The following is a 19,228-nucleotide window of genomic DNA, read 5'->3' on the forward strand; positions in this document are numbered from 1 at the left end:
AAAGAAAGGAAAAGATGCCGAGTCCAACGCGGAAGGGCGTCTGCCAAGGGGGCCTGGTTTGGGACAAAGCTGGACTGAGGTTCCATAAGGAACTGGTAGTGGGGCACCTGGTCTTCCATCCCTGAAAGCCTGTAAGGTCCAATCACGGGTTAGTCCCCAAGACTTAATAAGCACAGAGGATAAAGAAGGTACAGTGAACAGACATGTGGGACAGTCCATGACAAACTTATTCTGACTACAGACACTCGTAAATAATTTCAGTGGCTTGACTTTTCATTTGTAAGCTAGTGGGTCCTCACACTGACCATGGGAACGGTGCAGGAGGGGGGGACAATGCCACCGCTGGTTGGCCAAATAACCGGCACATTCAAGTCACTAGCTTTTGATGACTTTGAATGGTCTTGCTGCTACTGACATTTCGCTTAATAACTGCCATGGCACTCTATTACTTTTTTACATGGTTGTAAAGAAGTTACTCTTGGAAAATGTAGAAAATCTAGTAGTAGGGGAGAGGGTCAGGGTGGGAGTAGAGGTGGTGGATGCTGCTCTAGCTCCATCACCCCCCACCCCCAGCTTGTCTCACAGATCCCTGCAAATCCATGGAGTCTCCCACAGTTGAACATTAAAAATAATAATAAAGAAAGATTTCAATATTGTACACTGGTTGATGGATGTGTAATCTACTGATCCACAGTGCACTGCTGCCAGACCGTTTCTGCTGCAAAGGAGGGTAAAGGAAGGCTTCAGAGGCAGGAAGTGGCTCCGTGCAGGAAACAGCAGGTATAGGTGGGGCATGAGAAAGGAAGGAATTGAGATTTCAGAAACAGGTTTGCCCAGGGCCATCCACTTCACTCCATTAGGGTGGGGACAAATCGAAACTGTCTGGTTAGAAAGAGCCCGCTCTCTCCGTTGGTACCGGAGTCGCTGGCAGAGCTCGAGTCCCATTACACACAGGCCCATGTGGGCTGGGTTCACTTATCAGAACTAACTTCCTTAATAAAAAGTATGTTTGCTCATGATCCATTTTCAAGGTTTTAACTCTAATTTCTACTCAGTTCAAATTGGATCGCCTTCAAAGAAAAATACACCATTTTACAAATATTTTTTACCTGTCCTTATATTTTAACCAATTTTTAAAAAATATATTTTATTGATTTTTTACAGAGAGGAAGGGGGAGAGAGAGAGAGAGAGAGAGTTAGAAACATCCATCAGCTGCCTCCTGCACACCTCCTACTGGGGATGTGCCTGCAACCAAGGTACATGCCCTTGACTGGAATCGAACCTGGGACCCTTCAGTCCACAGGCCGACGCTCTACCCACTGAGCCAAACCGGCTACAGCTTAACCAATTTTTAAAAAAAGAATTATTACAAGCCGATGGGGCTCGGTTGGCTGTGGCATCATCCTACACCAAAAGGTGGCGGGTTCAATTCCCCCCATTGGAGCACATACCCAGGTTGTGGGTGCGTGCTTGCCGGAGGCAAACTGATCACTGTTTCTCTCTCACATGGATGTTTCTCTCTCTCCCTTCCTCTTTCTAAAATCAATTTTAAAAATGTAAAAAAAGAGATTTCTAAAAATAAATAAATCATTACAAAGTTTTTTAAAAAAGGGTTTTGTTTTCACTTTTATTTTTACATATGGTTTCTTTAAACTCCCTTTTTTCTGATTCAAACAGAATTATTCCATTAATGTTTCAACTGAAGGAGACATAAAAAAAATATTGCCTACTACAATTAATTTTTATATAATCTTAGTCTGCACTCTTTAGAAAGCTCCATTTAACTTTCCTCAAACCTCCTAATATAATATGTACTGAATGGCTATGATCATCATGGTCATTAACGTTCGTATTATCACAGAAATGCTTCTGTACATCATCTAGTTATTAAAGGGAAGTTTTCTTTAAAGTTCACGCTGGCCTTCCCCATGTCATTCCTTCAACTATGCAGTCTCCTCATGGCCTTCCTTTTCTCTTCTCTATCAGGGATGACTCCATCTTTAAATCCTCAAGTTTATAAAATTCTATTGCTTCCGCTGCCTTTTTTGAAATGAGATTCCTCTATTCTCTTCCCTCCATCTTACCTCCCACCCACAACCCATGCTCTGTTCTCTTTTGAGATCAGTTTCCAAATATAATGACTCGATGAAAACGTATTTCAGGCTTTTGCATCAAAAAGCAAGGTCCTCAGAGATGGGGGAAGGAATAGTGTCTCATATAGTAGGTTTTCAATAAATAGTGTCTGATGAAATATGTATTAACTTCATGTTTTGACTTTCTCCTCCATCCTTATTTTAACATGTTCATTTACTTCATGACTACTAATTATCCATTAAAAGGACATCTGGAATAGGAATGTCCCAAAGCCTACATTTATTACCACATTATAATTATAAAATAAATGTGCTTGCTGTGTATATGCTGAGTTTAAGATATACCCACTATATGTTTAGCTAGATTTATCTTCATAAATGTTAAAAGCTAGCATATTGCTAAATTATCATGGGTGAAACTCGGAAGATTTTCTGATTCATAAATTCTCCCATCAGTTTTCCACCACCTCATTCACACTCCTTCTTTGCAAACTCTTTTAAATCTTGCATACGCTAAATCCAAGATGCCAAATGCTCCTATTAAACTCTCTTTACTTTGTGAACTGAACAGTTAACTTGTATTCTAGTTTCCCTCCCATAATCGGGGTTTAATGAGTTTCTGCCTCAATACATGGATAAACATTAGCAGCCCTGTGTCTCAGAATATTAAAGGCCCTTCAGTGTCTTAAAATTGCCCTATTTCAGTTGCTATTGTATAAATTCAAAGAATTCTTATCTATGGCACCAAGGAGGTTGAAAGTGGTTGATGGGCCCCCTAGAGTTCTAGACTAAAGTATTTAATTTTGTCCTGCTGATATGCCTGACCTTGAAACAGGGCTTCTATTTATATAAATTAGTGTTTTATCACATTGGCATCATTTAAAAACATGAACAGCATCCATAAATGCCCTGTCCAGAAAGAGAAAAGTGACTTTTTATCTCAGAATCATCCATGCTGCTTCTGACCAGTGACAGGAGCCTCCCCCACACCCACTTAACGCTTTGTCTTCCTTTAGCCTTCCCCCCTGCCCAACCCAATTCTATAAATTCTGTGTCCATGGCACAGCACCTGACATCTATGGGCACTTAATACCCGTTCATGGAATGACTGAATGAACAAAGTAAATAAGAAGCAAGATGATCTATTAAATAAGATGCACGCCTAAGGGACAGGAGATAGTGGTCAAATTTTACTTCTGCCCATGGCGGGTTGTATAACTTGAGCTAAGACATATTTACATTTTTGGTCCTCAGTTTCCCCTGTATGTGATAATGTTTGCCTTTCTTATTTCACAGGTATAGAGAGCTAACACTTGTCATTTTAATGAGTGTATTGGGGCTGTGACAAAAAAGTCTCTCCTTAATCCTAAGGTTAAAAACTGGTTTAAGAGTAATGATCACATAACAGTAGCTACAGTAGTAACAACAATGGGCCTGGAAATGGAACACCATTTCTTTGTAATTTCCTTGTTCCGGGTCTTAGTCATTTGATGATGCACTACGTTTTAAAGACCTGCCCAACTTTTATCTATTGAGGAGACACTTAAAGTATTTTCCATTGTCAATTTGTATTTCAACTATATGTTTCTCATTTCTTCTTACTAATGGGTTATTAAGAAAAATATCTACTTGACTTCTTTTTCCTTCATTAGCTAGCATAACAGAGCTTGGACGGGAGCAACAGTGTTTTATTAGCATCCTGGACCAGCCACCTAAGAGTTATGTGAAGTTGGACGAGTTACTTGACCTCTCTGGACCTCATTTTCCTCATTTATGAAATAAAAATAGTGCCTATGTCATTATGTTAATATGAGGATTAAAAGGGTTATATTTTTAGAAGACTTCAAAAAATGCACTGCAAGTGCTTTATGTTTGTTGAATAAGTAATGTATATTTCACCTTTAAAGACCTTTCATTATATGTATAAAATAAGCACTTTGTTTGCTTCTTAAACACAACGCTCATCTTTTTGTTTGTAATATTTTTAGACACCTTTTCATTTAAAAGCAAACTATTTCCCTAAATCCTAATTAAACTTAGAGATTGTACCACATCTTAATTCATTATGACCTGCCCCAAAGCAGATATAAAATGCTAATTACACACTTGTATTACCTTTCCACCTGAAAACATCCCTTTACGCCCTCCATTGCAAAATCTAGAATGTGCTCATCACCACCCATATATTAGACTAAAGCAAGCCCAGTCCCTAGAGAGGACCCTCCAAATAGCACATGTGAGAACGTGGCCTCCTTTCTCCCTCCTCTGTGACCAACAACCAAAGATTTCATTGCTGGCCTTTGTCCTAACTACCAACAGGATTCGTTCTTCCTTGTGTAAATGTGAACCAGCTTTCATATGAATCTCCATACTAGGAAAGTCTGCTCATTGAACACAAAGCATCATTTCAATCAGATGCTTTTTTTTCCCATCTCAGATGTGATCAAGAAGAAATGTAAAAAATAATTATTTTTCCTTTTGCATAGAATCTACTAACAGTTTAACAAATTGATTTTTGCTAAAAATGAGCAAAATGGTGATTTGGGGGAAACTGAAAGTAAAGATTTCTCCTGCATCAAAATATTAGGATTACTTAGCTGACTCCGAGAAGATGGATAAAATTATGATCATAATGGTTGAATTACTGAGAAAGAAAAATACGTTATACAAAGACCAGCAAACAGAGTGGGAGAGAAAGGTCTGAACGGCTTGGCCGCTGAAGGACATTTATACTCATGCCAGCACTAAGTGCTCTTCCCAATGAATAAACCATATGTCCATTTTTATGTGCTTCCTCTCACTGAGATTCTGCTACTTCACAATATTCCCTTTGTCCCAGGCTCTGCCTCATCTTCTTCCCCCCCACCCCCCTGAGTCCCCCATCCATAACTTCACCACCTTAGGTAATCAGCATTTGTGCCCAAGCTACCAACTTGAACATCTGCTACCTGGGAAAAAAAAATCACCTCATTGCCTAACATCCTCCAGGGCAAAAAGTTTAAAGGATTCAGCATCCTCAAAAACCAACCAAAGGGTTTGGGGTGGGGGGGGGAGCATACCTTTCTTTTCCAGCTCAGTAAATTCTAAATTCTAGCTATATAAAGATTAAATGAATAACACTTTAAAAATTCCTCAATGCAAGCAATGCCAGCTTACTAACAAAGTATTGTCTTTCTTATGCATAGACAGAGACCCGCACATTATTTTATTTCATTTTTGCAACTGTCTCCTTTTCAATATATGAACATATAGAAGAGAGAACCATACATATAACTCTAGAGAACAAAATGCCAATATTTCCCCCTATTTCTCTTGAATAGTTTTCTCATTTTTTTTCTGGCCCCAAACACTTCCCCAACTGAAAGATAAGGAAATCTTTTCACTGAATTAAAGTGAGCCCTGTGTTACAACAACTTGCCTGAATCCAACCAGAACCCATTTTTTTAAACTGTATTTCAACCTTAGGTCAGCCGCGCTCCCCAGCCCACTCACTCATATCAGCAGACTCTTCCTGAATTCCCATCACCATATACCTTTGCCCTCGAGCTTTTACTAGTCCATTTCCTTGATATGCTTGCACTTAATTTGATTCCATCCTTCATGCGTTCTCCATTATTCTTAGTTCATCCACACCACATAAATTATCACCTTTGTTTGCAGTTCCCCATGTGCCCCATTCACACCAATTCCAAATAAATACTTCTGATTCTCATCCACTTAATCCAAATTAATTCATATTCCCTCTCCCTATCCTTCATCCCCACCTCTGCCTCTCTCCTGTCTGTTTCTCTTTCTTAAAGCAGCTACTTTTCCCTCCATGCTTGGCTTTGAGGATGCCAGGCAATTGCTTCCTATGTTGTCTTCGAAAAGCCCTGGTCACATTAGTGACAACGTCAACGGCCAATGCTTGCATGTCCAGTCTCACCCTCCACAACCAGTGTCTATGAACATCATCAGCCCCACACAGAAAGTGCGGGAGTGAGGACAGAAAGGCTTCTTGCTCTTTGCCTTTATTTTACTTTGGCTAAGTGACTTAAAGTTGCGGGGCTTTATTTTCATGCAATCATCACTAATCAACATCAACAGCAATAGTAACATCTACAACTAACCACATGCTATCTATAATAATAAAAGCATAATATGCAAATTGACCGAACAGCTGAACAGCAGAACGACCGTCCGGATGACTGTCCTGTCCGGACGAAGCCGAGCTGCGAGGGCTGAGGCAGCCGGGGCTGCGCAGGCCTACTCTTGCACGAATTTCGTGCATCATGCCTCTAGTCTTTTAATAAGCTTTTACAAGTGTTTTGCATATAGTTTCTCATTTAATCCTCAAAGCAATCTAGGAGGTGAACACAGCTGTCCCCATCTTCCAGATAAAGAAGATGAGACTCAGTGAAGATAAATAACTTATCCAGGTCATAAATCCAGGACGTGGTAGAGCCAGAGCTCAAAGCCAAGTCCACCTGCCTACAAAGCCCTGCTCTCAACCATTCTGCACCGCTGCCTTTCCAATAATGCGTGGTGCCTCCCCGGGCGACTTCCCAACGTGGAGGTGTCCACCTCATGTAAGTGGGCATAGGTGCTGGGGAACACATGAGCTCCACATTGACGATCACCGAGTACACAATGCCCCCCAATCAAAGCACCAAATAACACAACACTCCAAAGAGTTGTCCTTCTGACACATCTTTTGGGAAGAAGGGGTTAAAAAAAGAAAAAAATGCTCTGGGCTCCCCCCCAAAAGGAATCTCTGCTTCCCCAGAGCTGTCCAGCCACCACACAAGGCAGGACGTAGCCTGTCTTACTGTCAATAATTCAGAAATGTGTCCACCAGCATATTCCACAACCCAAACAAAACTGGACATTCTCACCTCATCCTGCTTTCTCTAGTTTCCTGTGGGGAGCGGGAGGTGAGTCATGACTGAAGTCTGGAACGCTGCAATGGCTTGTCATTGCTTTACTCATTGACTTGAGAAAGAAACGACCTTCAGGACAACATCAGGGAGAAATAACGCTGACAACAGGAAGCCTTAGCCTTGGTGTGTGGGGAGTGGAGAACTTGAACCCAAACTCTGATGGGAAACTGTGAGTGGAACTCTGCACCTGAGCCCCAGGACGCAGAAGTGATGTTAGGAAACCTTCCCATGAACCGAGCAAGAGCCACGGGAATTAAGTACAGAATCGGAGGAGTGCATGCCTAAGTCCAGTGCTCAGAGGAAGCAATGTCAGCCCTCACCCTCCCATGGGAATACTGTAACTCTGTGCTTCAAAACAGTGATTTCTTCTAGTCACATTATACATCTCTATTCAGGAAAGTTCCTCTGTGCTGAACAAAGGCATTCCACAGGCCCCAGAACAGGAGAGCTGACAGGGGCTTTAAGAGTCAGAGTATATGACAGATGTGGACAATGAGGCCCATGAGGCAAAGGGACACATTCAAGGTCACTGAGCGAGGAAGTGGCAGAGTTCAAACTAGAACCCAGGTTTTCTGCTATTCCAGCCAATGAACTTTGCACTGCACATCCCCTTGGTGGCACAGCCCACAAGCCATCAGAGCACCAGAAAGACAAGCGGTGAGCCCCGAAAGAACTCTCGCCAGATACCTCCTAACTTAGATGTATCCCCCACTTCTCTCCAACAATACTTATTCTGTTGCTTAGACGTTTGGAGGGTTCCCTATTCAGCTTATACTGTGCAAGCAGCAGGCAAAGACCATACAGGCAAATACACTGCCAAGGACTCATTTAAAACCCACCAACGACAGTAATTGCTCCGAGGATGCTAACACCAAGAAGAGACCCCAGCCCGACGCTTCCATCTCAAAGCAGAGAACAAAGACCAGTTCCAAGGGAAGCGCCAATGTCAGCCTTTTCTCGGTAAATCCCACTCTTCCAAATTATCCCGTTTGCTCCAAAGATCAATCTGATTCCTGGGAGTCACTACACAAGTCCTGAGGAAAATACAGTCCCCGTCGGTCCCCGCCCGCCCCCACCACACACATAGCAATGTAATCACTTCAGCAACTCCTCGGTAACAAGCTCATTAAAAAGCCATTCCGCCATCTCTCCATAAAGCATGCGCCAGAGAACAATGCAAAAGAGGAGATGCCAATTAATTATAGAATGATCGCATCTAATGAACTCTGAAACCCTCCTGCTGTTGTTGACTGTGATGAAAAATCAGGGATGCTGGGCAAAGAGGGAAGGGGGACACCCCAGCTCCCTTGTTTAACTGTGAATTCTTTCCACTGTACCTCCTCGGATGCCGGGGTTGATCGAACGGCAGAACTACACTCACAAAACAATGAAAAGTGTCAGAGAGTGACAAGCGCATGTGTCACGGAGGGCTGTGAGTCACTACGAGGGCAGGGCCCCGCTCCGGCATCCTGGGAACTGTTTGATCCCATGCTGCGGGGGGCATGGCCTCTGAACGGATCTCACAGCCCGCGAGGGACACACCCGTGTGCTGTGCTCAGGGCAACCTGAGATCTTAAGGCAACAAGTGAGTCATGTGCGTCCCCACCCAGGCCCTCCTGACTCTCTATCACCTCCTAGTTGGCAGGGATGAACAGAGAGAAGCCCTTCCCACCAGGAGGCTAAGGGAGGAAAAAGAAGAAGCCACGTGCGGCCGACTTGTACCACTACCTGTGTGAGTCCTCTGGTGGGCCTTTAAGTGGGAGCTTTTTGTATAAACTTTCCGGCACCCGTTAAACTGACAGCGGTGAACCCTCTTCTTGTTTTCGGGGCATGCCTCGGCCCCTACCCCTCCTTGTTCACTGTCGCTCTGTCCACTCTTAACTGTCCCAGCTGCCGCCACGGCTGCTGCCGCCGTCGCCACCCCTCCCACCTTGACCGAGCTGAGCGCAGCCTTCTTGGCCACCAGTTTCAACGTCACTGTGCCATCCACGGCTGAGAGAGTCTGTGAGGTTTTGACCAGATGGCGGCTGAGCTCAGGGGACGATGGGGGCGTTAATGAGGTCACTGCGTTGAGCTGGGCCTGGTTGACGGCTGTGTAGCTGTCCAGAGAAGAGCTGGTTGGCTGGAGACTGAGGCAGGTCTCCGAGAGCAACTTGTCCCGAGAGAGCAAAATGTCCACGGCCGAGCTCTTCTCGCAGATGGCCGCTTCCACGGGGAGCAGCAGGGGGTCTAAGCGCCGGAAGCTCTCCTCGATGCACGGGGGAGGAGAAGCCCGCAGGAAACAGTCCAAGTCCTCACCAAAGGTCTCCGAGATCCTCCTGGGCTCCGTCTGCAGGTAGCGTTCCAATTCAAGGCATGTCTGCAGGAGGGGGAGAGAAACAGCTATCAGAGGCAGAGAACACCAGGAGGCCACATGCTGACAGGCACAGGAGGCAGATTCAGGAAGACACAGAGAAGGGTTTCATGGCTCGGATGTGGAGTTCTCCTACTGACAGGTACGACCTTGTTATTCACTCCCTGAAGGGTTCAGAGGGTCACATTCTAGGAGTTCAACTGCTAGAGCTGATGGGGAACTCGAGGCCCGGAAGGGCCATCTCACACCATCAAGATCTCAGAGAACATTCAATGTTAAAATGACCTCCTGCCCCACAGTCCAACTCAGCAGATGAGATCCTCCCTAGGAGCTCCCATCTAAGCACGAAGCAATAGAATCAGACAAGGTTTTCATACCAAGACAAGACTCCCCACAGTGCAACTTCGTTTCTCCACTAGATGAGCAAACCACAAAACTAAGCCACTTTCCAACTTGCTCTGAAAAACAAAGCGTGTCCACCCAACCAAACCAAGGGGCGACCTAAGGCCCAAGCAGCCGACGTCAAGGCCTGCCTGGAACATGGACTGCCTAACCATCAGGAATGAATACTGTTGTAAAAGAATGCCTTTGCAACACCTTTGATGTACAAGACAAAACCCCGTGTTTACAGGAAGTTGTTAAAAATATAATTGCTACCTATTTTGTAGCAAGGAGCACGAGTCCATTACCATGGTTTAACATCTCTATGTGATCAAAACAAATTCAAACACAGCTATTTGACTGGTCAATGATAAAACCCCATCTAATTTCAACATAAAGCTTCCACCTAGTAAAGAAATAGAGAAAAGGGAACAAGAAGTTCCGAATTTCAACAAATCTTCATCCCTGGTACACATAGGTCTTTGTAAGATGGTGGAAGCACTTCTATGGCAAAAATGGATATTTACATTTCTGGTCTAAAAGCTCTCCTCACTTAAAAATCCTAGTCTGCCAGAATCTTGTATAAAACCTTGGTGCTAACTTACACCAGCTCAATTTGTTCTAACTCCTGAACTTCAACAAAGAAATACCGATGGCAAATTTAAAATGTGACTAGCTCTTAATTTACTGCCTCCATAGAGCTTCTATGTTTTCAACCCATGTTCTGATTCTAGGCTTTTATTCTGTTCAGAATATATTTTGATGATATACCTAGCTGTGTTGTATCTGTCAAAGATTTTACTGTGGTGACATTTCAAAAGATTGGTTTTGTAATCAACCTCGGGTAAAACTCTGCATTACTGAATAAGAAAAACAGATTTTTAGCTATGATTCACCTCTGGGTCTCACTACTGGTTTTTAATAGTATAAACTAATGACTGGTTCCAGTCTTCATTCAACACTCAAGTCACAAGTGTTCATTCAACTACAGTGTCCACAGCAAGGTTCAAAGTTCTCTCTGTGTTAGAAGGAGACAGTAGTAGGTCCATGTGATGCAGGGACAGAATAAACAATTACAAGCTAAAAATGACATGAGTTTACAAAGCAAGGTGATAGCAAGCAACATAAAGTGTGGTGATAAGTTCTTAGGGGATGAATGGGCAAGGAATTCTATACTCTATCATGTGGAGGTATTAATCAAGGAAAGCTTATTGGAAAAGTAACTTTTGATTCTATTTTATTTATTAAACAATAGCTCTTGCCAGTAGCTTCCGACCACTTTATATTTGAAAACAGCACTACCACCTTCTCAGGCTAGAAATCTGCATTATCCTCACTTGCCCCTTTTCTGAATTCCATGTCTCAAAAATTGCCCTTTCCTTTTTCTATCTCATTGCTGGAAATTATAACTTTATTCTCTCTAGTATTAAAGCCCTCAGTGTTAGCTCCAGTCAGTTCACTTCTGAATTAAAAGATCTTACTCCTGAAACCTCCCTTAAACCTCCCCTTCTCTTTTCAAACCATCACCTCCCAAGCACAGTGTCTGGCACTCGACAGGTACATAATGACTATTAAACAAACATAAAATCAACTTTACTTTAGTCATGCTACTTTACTCGGATCTACACAAAGCCATCCGCTGACATCCTATCCTGGACCATGCTGACGCTAGCAATCCTAGAAATGGTCACCAATACATGTGTTCTGGGACAACTGTAGTGCTTCTTCAGCTCTGCCCAAAGGGCAGAACCAGACCTTTGAGACACAGGTATGTTCCAGGTAAAAATCAGCTGAATCATGAGTTATAAGCAGTACTTGAGGCAGTTCCCTGCCTCACATGCAAGTACTTATTTTATACCCCCAGCCACCACTGTCTATAGATAGAGCTTTTGTATGCCATGTCCTCTTATATACTTTGTAGCTCAAATATTTGAAAGTCACTAGACATTGCTGTGATTCTTAGAAAGCTCATATCGCTTCATGTTCAGAGTTCTGAGGAACTGAGATATTCTCAACACATTTACATATTCTTCTGGGAGGATTAAAAAAATAACCTATCTGCCGTCGCTGGTTTGGCTCAGTGGATAGAGTGTCGGCCTGGGGACTGAAGGGTCCCAGGTTAGGTTCCAGTCAAGGGCACATGCCCGGGTTGTGGGCTCGATCCCCAGTAGGGGGCATGCAGGAGGCAGCCAATCAGTGATTCTCTCTCATCATTGATGTTTCTATCTCTCTCTCCCTCTCCTTTCCTCTCTGAAATCAATAAAAATATATTTAAAAAAATAATAACCTACCCAGTATGCTCTAGTTTGAGTCCCAGGTGAACATGAGTCACACTAATGATCTCAGTATAAAGGAAAATCTGGACCACTTATAAGAGGCTGTCACTTGCAATCCTAATACAGGGCATTCTTATTAAAGCTAAGAATTAGAAAAGCATGAGTAACCATTAGGATGTGCTGGATAGCCCTATGAAATCACTGTGGAATAATTTTTGTTTTGAGAAATCTGCTTGTAATATCTGCTAGAGATATAGCTTAGATAGAGAAGATTTGTCAATCAGAAACCCATCAAAAATGTTGGAGATTAAAATGTTAAGAACGAGGAGGGTTTTAATGTTAGATTATTTCTAAGCCAAAAAAAAAAGTTTGTCTCCAATGTTCTTTTTTTAATGATTATAAGAACTCCCTTAAGAAATGCCTATGATGTTTAATTAGAATTTTAGACATCATTATTTATAGATTTTAATATACCCACACAGAGGTATAGATAGAAATAAATGTGTATAAACATATATGAGTCTATATACATCTATTGCCTACTTTTGTCTATGGGAAGAATCTACAAGCAAAGATACCCCCCCAAGCAATGAGAACACCTGGCACCGTGATCTTGGTTTCTAAATGTCATTATCCAATAAAGGAAACAGGACTCCTTGGAGAAATAGTTGATTCAAAGGCTGGGACAAAGACTAGAAAAGATGAGCCTAGACTATCTTGTGGTATATGTCAAAGAGACTCAGAAGCCAACTTGAAGGATCTCTGAATGGCCAAATCTGGACAATTTGAACAAAAAAAAAAATGAATGATGGCAATAATGGATGTTCACCAATGGAATAAAATGAATATCTATGAGTCCATAGTGATATAAATAAATAATAGGATAAATAAACAGATAAAGAAGGGCCAGCTCCTCGTTACAGGAAAATTACAATTAATAAACATAGAAGGAAGGATAGATATAGAAAAATCTCCATTAGGTAAACAACAAAGTAATAATGACTACAGGCAAGAATCAACAATGGATGTTAAAATTAGTAGATGGAAGTATAATGAGAAACAAGGTATTTGCCTGGTCTCAACATGTACCTCCCAACAAATTATTAATTACAAAGACAAAAAATAATTTTACAGTAGAGAAACCTGGCATGTACCACCTTGACCATATGATCAAAGTTGGCAGCACTAGTAATAAGAAACATTTATATCATGCACCCCTGATATGATAGGCTGTCAAGGGCACAATGTTTTTCTGTGTCATTCCTGCTAAAAATAAATAACCTCAACCTAATCATGAGAAAACATCAGACCAATCCAAATTGAGGGGCATTTTACAAAATAACTAGCCAGTACTCTTTAGAAGTATCAAGGTCATGACGAACAACGGAAGACTGAAAAGCTGTCACAGATTGAAGGAGACTGGGAGACAGACATAACAACTAAATGCAATGAATCCTGGCCTGGATCCTGGATTTTAAAAAGGACATTGGTGGGGAGAATATGTATTTCAAATAAAGTGTACAGATTGGTTAATGGTATCGTATTAGTGGCAATTTCTTGGTTCTGATCATTATGCTTTGGTTATGTAACATTAGGGGAAGCTGAGCAACGTGTAGATGGGACTGTATGTACTATTTTTGCCACTTTTCTGTAAGTCTAAATAATTTCAAAAGAGAGAGAAAGAAAGAGAAGAAAACAACCCAACAGCAAATGAGGAGCATCTCCAGATTGTAAACTGGGATATAGAATTCAAATGTTTGTCTACCAAAACCAACACTCTCAACAAACTCCAAATCGGAGCTGGCACATCTCAATGACAAATACGTCTAGTACCTCACCTTGGAGAAAGGAGGCTTCCCTCAGCCCTCAGCCTCACCTAACAATACAACTAAATGCTTGAGCCACTGGCTCAACCTCCACCCCTTCAAAAATCCTTCAGAGTCAGCAATGGGAAGGAAATGTGCCCAGTACAAAGTGATCTTCGTAGTGAATCACAGATGAGCTTTTTGAAGGCTTTCTGATATCTTAACTTTGAAATGCATGGTTTCTTCTCCCAGTTTCCTAACAAATATCACATGAAATTAGTTCTGAAATGATCATCCTTAAATCTTTTTAAATACCTTCTCCATTTTGTTCATAGCCTTATTACTAGTTAAAATGCTTATTAAAAGAGAAAATTCCTCCTTTCCCCCACTAATCCATCTTTATTACTTTCAACAATAAAGATAATTTTTTTAAAAAAGAGAGATAATCCTTGGACTTGTATGCATACATATAAGCCAAACCAAAGGACACAGACAACAGGAGGATGAGAGCATGAGGTGGGGGGGGGGGGGGAGGTTGGGAGTTAGTGGGGGGATGAGGACACATTTGTAATACCTTAACCAATAAAGAAATTAAAGATTAAAATAGATAGATAGATAGATAGATAGATGATAGATAGATAGATAGATAGATAGATAGATAGATAGATAGATAGATAGATAAGAGAGAGATAATCCAAGACCTAGTTAAAAAAAAAAGTTCAAACCTATTACTGTCAGGCTTACTACTTCCATGATAGGTTACAAAGTCAGAAGTTGATGGAGAACAGGATATTCCAAGTCTTGTAGCACAAATTAAGTTCACCAAAATCTCCTTGCTGTTGGCAAAAGGTAGTTACTTTCACAGAATCAACAGATATGTAAGAAATTAGGTCATATAGGGGCATGATGATGCCAAGAGTACAAAAATGATTTTCGTTCAACCTATACTTATCTCATCATAAATTACTTGAAACTTGCCAGTCAGGATTACAAACATCTCTAGACACTTTTGCCATTTCCCCTTTAACTCTCCTGAAAGGATATCCTTAGCCTATTTTCCTTTACTTTCTGTTATGCCCACATGCTTGGCACAATCTTTCATCTTCCCTCCCACTAATCATTTTCATTCCGAGTTCAACATAAAGTCTATCTCTTGCAAGAAGCCTGGTCTAGAAAAAAATGGAGTTAAGAAAATACACTGACTGCCAAGTGTTGAAAGCCACCCCTCTTCAATCCTGGACAAATAAACAGAATCTCCAAAATGAATCTAAGAGCCCATAAACTGGTGATATGGCTGGTTTATTAAGATCATGATCTCCTTAAAAGCAATGATCATAGTAGTTATACCACGTGAGTTCTCAAACAGTAAAAACTATCATTTAGAGCTAAACTTGTACCTGTGTTATCTCGGATGGCAGAGCTGGCTCAGTGTCTGAAGTGGCATAGAGTTGTAAGAGTTAGAACTTTATGAAAAAAAATGAGCTGGAATCACCTCACAATCCATTCCATCACCACCACTGTAATTATATCTATGTTCGGTTGGGCAGACTCTAGTCCAGTTTCCTCAATGCCATCCCTCTAAAACCAAGTGTTTGGAACACAAAATATTCTAGGTTTTTATTTGTGTTTTTTCATTTTATCAGAAGACGAAGTCATTGGTCCAATATTTTTGCCACCACTCAATAATACTGCCTTGAGTAATTATTTGAAGTCTTTGGAGCCATGTATATTTGAGTTGGTGAGTCAATAAATAAATAAATAAATAAATAAATAAATAAATACATAAATAAAAGAAATTGCATTTTGCTAATGTGTCCCCCCACCCCCCCTGGGATAATACAGAGCCACTGAAATAAAATGCCACCCTATGTTTGTAATCAATTATTAGTCATTTGTGGTCCCTTTAGCCAGCTGCCCTTAATCCCAGATATTTCACCTATTTCATTCACCTAAAATACCCAAGAGTTAAAAGTGCAAAGAGAAACCAATTGGAGAAAGAACATAGATGCAAATTTATGAGGAAATACAGCTTCCCACTTCATGGAAATTTTCAAAGCCATACTTCTTCTGAGATGAGACCTTGACCTGGTGATGATGATGATAATACTGATGATGCTGATGATGCTTTTCCCAGTGAGGAAGGGGTGCACTTGGGTTCCCAGAAAGAATGCTCACCCAAGTAACTGCACACACAGGTGCACTGCACGTGGCTGCCCATGGGAACCCCTTCCTGACATTTATTATGTGTGGTTTTGTCACGTGCTATTAACCATGGTGCCATAGTCCCCAGAGAGTATGAAGCACAGAAACAGGGAGATGAATCTCTTACCTTTCTCCTGGGAGTGTCCCAAAGCTGAATCACTCTTTTATGCTTTGCAATCTTCATATACATCCCAGAGTAAAAATTTCAACTGACACAAACAAACTACTGGTAGCAGGTAGTTGGGGGCTTCTTTTTAAAAGTGATCTTCTAAAATACTCATCCTTTTCTAACTTAAAATCTTTATTTCTGTGACCTCTGACACCAGCGTGGAAACCTCTGTAAGATTGCAAAGACTGGTATTTATGGGAACTGTATGATTTAATTTCCCTCACAAGGATGATATGATGTAATGGTTCTGACACATTTCTCGTCTTTTAAAATTAGATCCGAATTGAACGATGGGAAAGGAAGTAAACTACATGGCTAGAGAGTTCTGGTACCATTTCTCTCAGAGGCTGCAGGAGGGGAGAGAAGCCCTATGATTTAAAAGCTCAGTAAGCCCATGGAAGAACCTCAGACACCAAGCACTTAAACTTTGATGCCCATCTTCCGAGGTTTCAACATTTCAAAACAGGTTTGAGAAGGAGAATCTAACACGGAACCTCACTCAGGGCTGGGAGCATATATGAACCAGTGACAACCATCAACCTTGTAAGCTCTAGAAAGTGATGCCTGTAAAAATTTTAAATAAATATTTACTTTTTCCTGGCTTTCACTGCCAAAGAATATTAGGGTGGAAGGTTAGGAGAGAATGAATTTAATCTAGAAAATGTGGGTAAGCAAGTATATGGGATAAGTGAAAATCTCTTGCTGCATTTCTTAGCTATTAGGTTAAAAAACACACACCATCGATAGCACACCCCAGAGGTGCAGCAGGATTACACATCACTCAGAACTGCTGTGCTCTGCAAAATAACCACAGCACTGGAACCGCCAAGATCGCATTCCTTTCCACTGCTTCTCACGGTTGCTGGAGCTGAAACCCAATTAAATATTTTTCTCTAGTAATTTGTACATTCTGAGAGACAATGCTGTGAAAATTAACTGAATTCTAAATAAACGTGAACGTTGGGGAATTTCTACTGAAACCTCTTCAGGGTTTCTCCTCCCCAAACTATTCCAACATAACGGAAAATATTTGTTCGTATATACAGGGTGTCCCCCCAAAATGTATGCACACTATAAAGGTAGTGCTTATTTTTTTTTAATATATTTTATTGATTTTTTACAGAGAGGAAGGGAGAGAGATAGAGAGTCAGAAACATCGATGAGAGAGAAACATCGATCAGCTGCCTCCTGCACATCTCCCACTGGGGATGTGCCCGCAACCCAGGTACATGCCCTTGACCGGAATCGAACCTGGGACCTTTTCAGTCCGCAGGCCGACGCTCTATCCACTGAGCCAAACCGGTTTTGGCAGGTAGTGCTTATTAAAATACATTTCATTTTCTTTTTTTTCTTTTTTTTTATTGTCTAAAGTTTTAAATATGTCTCCTTTTTCCATGCTTGACCCCCCCCCCAGCCATTCCCACCCCAGGCAAGCCCCCACCGCCCCAATATCTGTGTCCATTGGTTATGCTAATATGCATGCATACAAGTCCTTTGATTTCTCTCTAACCCCCGCCCCCACTCGCCTTCCATTTGTCTCTGGATCTATTCTTGTGCATCAAATTATGTTGATCATTATATCCCACATATGAGTGAGACCATGTGATATTTATATTTCTCCGACTGGCTTATTTAGCTTAGCATAATGCTCTCCAGTTCCATCCATGCTGTTGCAAATGGTAAAAGTTCCTTCTTTTTTATAGCGGCATAGTATTCCATTGTGTAGATGTACCACAGTTTTTTAATCCACTCATCTGCTGATGGGCACTTAGGCTGTTTCCAAATCTTAACTATTGTAAATTGTGCCTCTATGAACATAGGGGTGCATATATTCTTTCTGATTGGTGTTTCTGATGACTTGGGATATATTCCTAGAAGTGGGATCACAGGGTCAAATGGGAGTTCCATTTTTAACTTTTTGAGGAAACTCCATACTGTCTTCCATAGTGGCTGCACCAGTCTGCATTCCCACCAGCAGAGCAAGAGGGTTCCTTTTTCTCCACATCCTCACCAGCACTTGTCGTTTGTTGATCTGTTGATGATAGCCATTCTGACAGGTGTGAGATGGTATCTCATTGTTGTTTTGATTTGCATCTCTTGGATGATTAGTGACTTTGAGCATGTTTTCATATGTCTCTCGGCCTTCTGTATATCCTCTTTCAAAAAGTGTCTATTTAGGTCCTTTGCCCATTTTTTGATTGGATCATTTATCTTCATTTTGTTAAGCTGTATGAGTTCTCAGTAAATTTTGGAGATTAAACCCTTATCTGAAATATCCTTGGCAAATATGTTCTCCCATGCAGTGGGCTTTCTTATTGTTTTGTTGATGGTTTCTTTTGCTGTACAGAAGCTTTTTATTTTGATGTAGTCCCATTTGTTTATTTTCTCCTTAGTCTCCATTGCCCTAGGACAGTGATGGCAAACCTTTTGAGCTCGGCATGTCAGCATTTTGAAAAACCCTAACTTAACTCTAGTGCTGTGTCACATATAGAAATTTTTTGATATTTGCAACCATAGTAAAACAAAGATTTATATTTTTGATATTTATTTTATATATTTAAATGCCATTTAACAAAGAAAAATCAACAACAAAAAATGAGTTTGCGTGTCAGAGATTCGACATCACTGCCCTAGGAGCTGTGTCTGTAAAGATATTGCTACGACATGTGTCTGCTATTTTGCTGCCTATGGAGTCTTGTAGGATTTTTATGGTTTCCCGTCTCACATTTAAGTCCTTTAGCCATTCTGAGTTTGTTTTTGTGTATGGTGTAAGTTGGTGATCTAGTTTCATTTTTTTGCATGTATCTGACCAAATTTCCCAACACCATTTATTGAAGAGACTGTCTTGACTCCATTGTATGCTCTTGCCTCCTTTGTCAAATATTAATTGAGCATAATGGCTTGGGTCGATTTCTGGGTTTTCTGTTCTGTTCCGTTGGTCTATATATCTGTTCTTGTGCCAGTACCAGGAAGTTTTGAGAACCATGGCTTGGTAATATAGCTTGATATCTGGTATTGTGATCCCTCCA

General features: G+C 41.2%; 1 protein-coding gene across 5 annotated transcripts in view; it reads right to left on the reverse strand.

The window, feature by feature from the left end:
* The window catches only part of KLF7 (Kruppel like factor 7), a 95,055-nt gene that overhangs the window by 37,883 nt on the left and 37,944 nt on the right, over window positions 1-19,228 (reverse strand). For 2 of the 5 annotated variants that reach the window (XM_014462047.2, XM_023760594.1), the window contains one exon: window positions 8,742-9,372. In XM_014462047.2, the coding sequence (XP_014317533.1) occupies window positions 8,742-9,372 (631 nt within the window). Of the gene's footprint in view, window positions 1-8,738; window positions 9,373-19,228 lie in introns of all 5 variants that reach the window. The other 3 variants (XM_023760587.1, XM_023760589.1, XM_023760597.1) reach the window with 2 other exon arrangements.

This window comes from Myotis lucifugus, unplaced genomic scaffold (assembly GCF_000147115.1).
Source record: "Myotis lucifugus unplaced genomic scaffold, Myoluc2.0 scaffold_3, whole genome shotgun sequence".
Classification (NCBI taxonomy): domain Eukaryota; kingdom Metazoa; phylum Chordata; class Mammalia; order Chiroptera; family Vespertilionidae; genus Myotis; species Myotis lucifugus.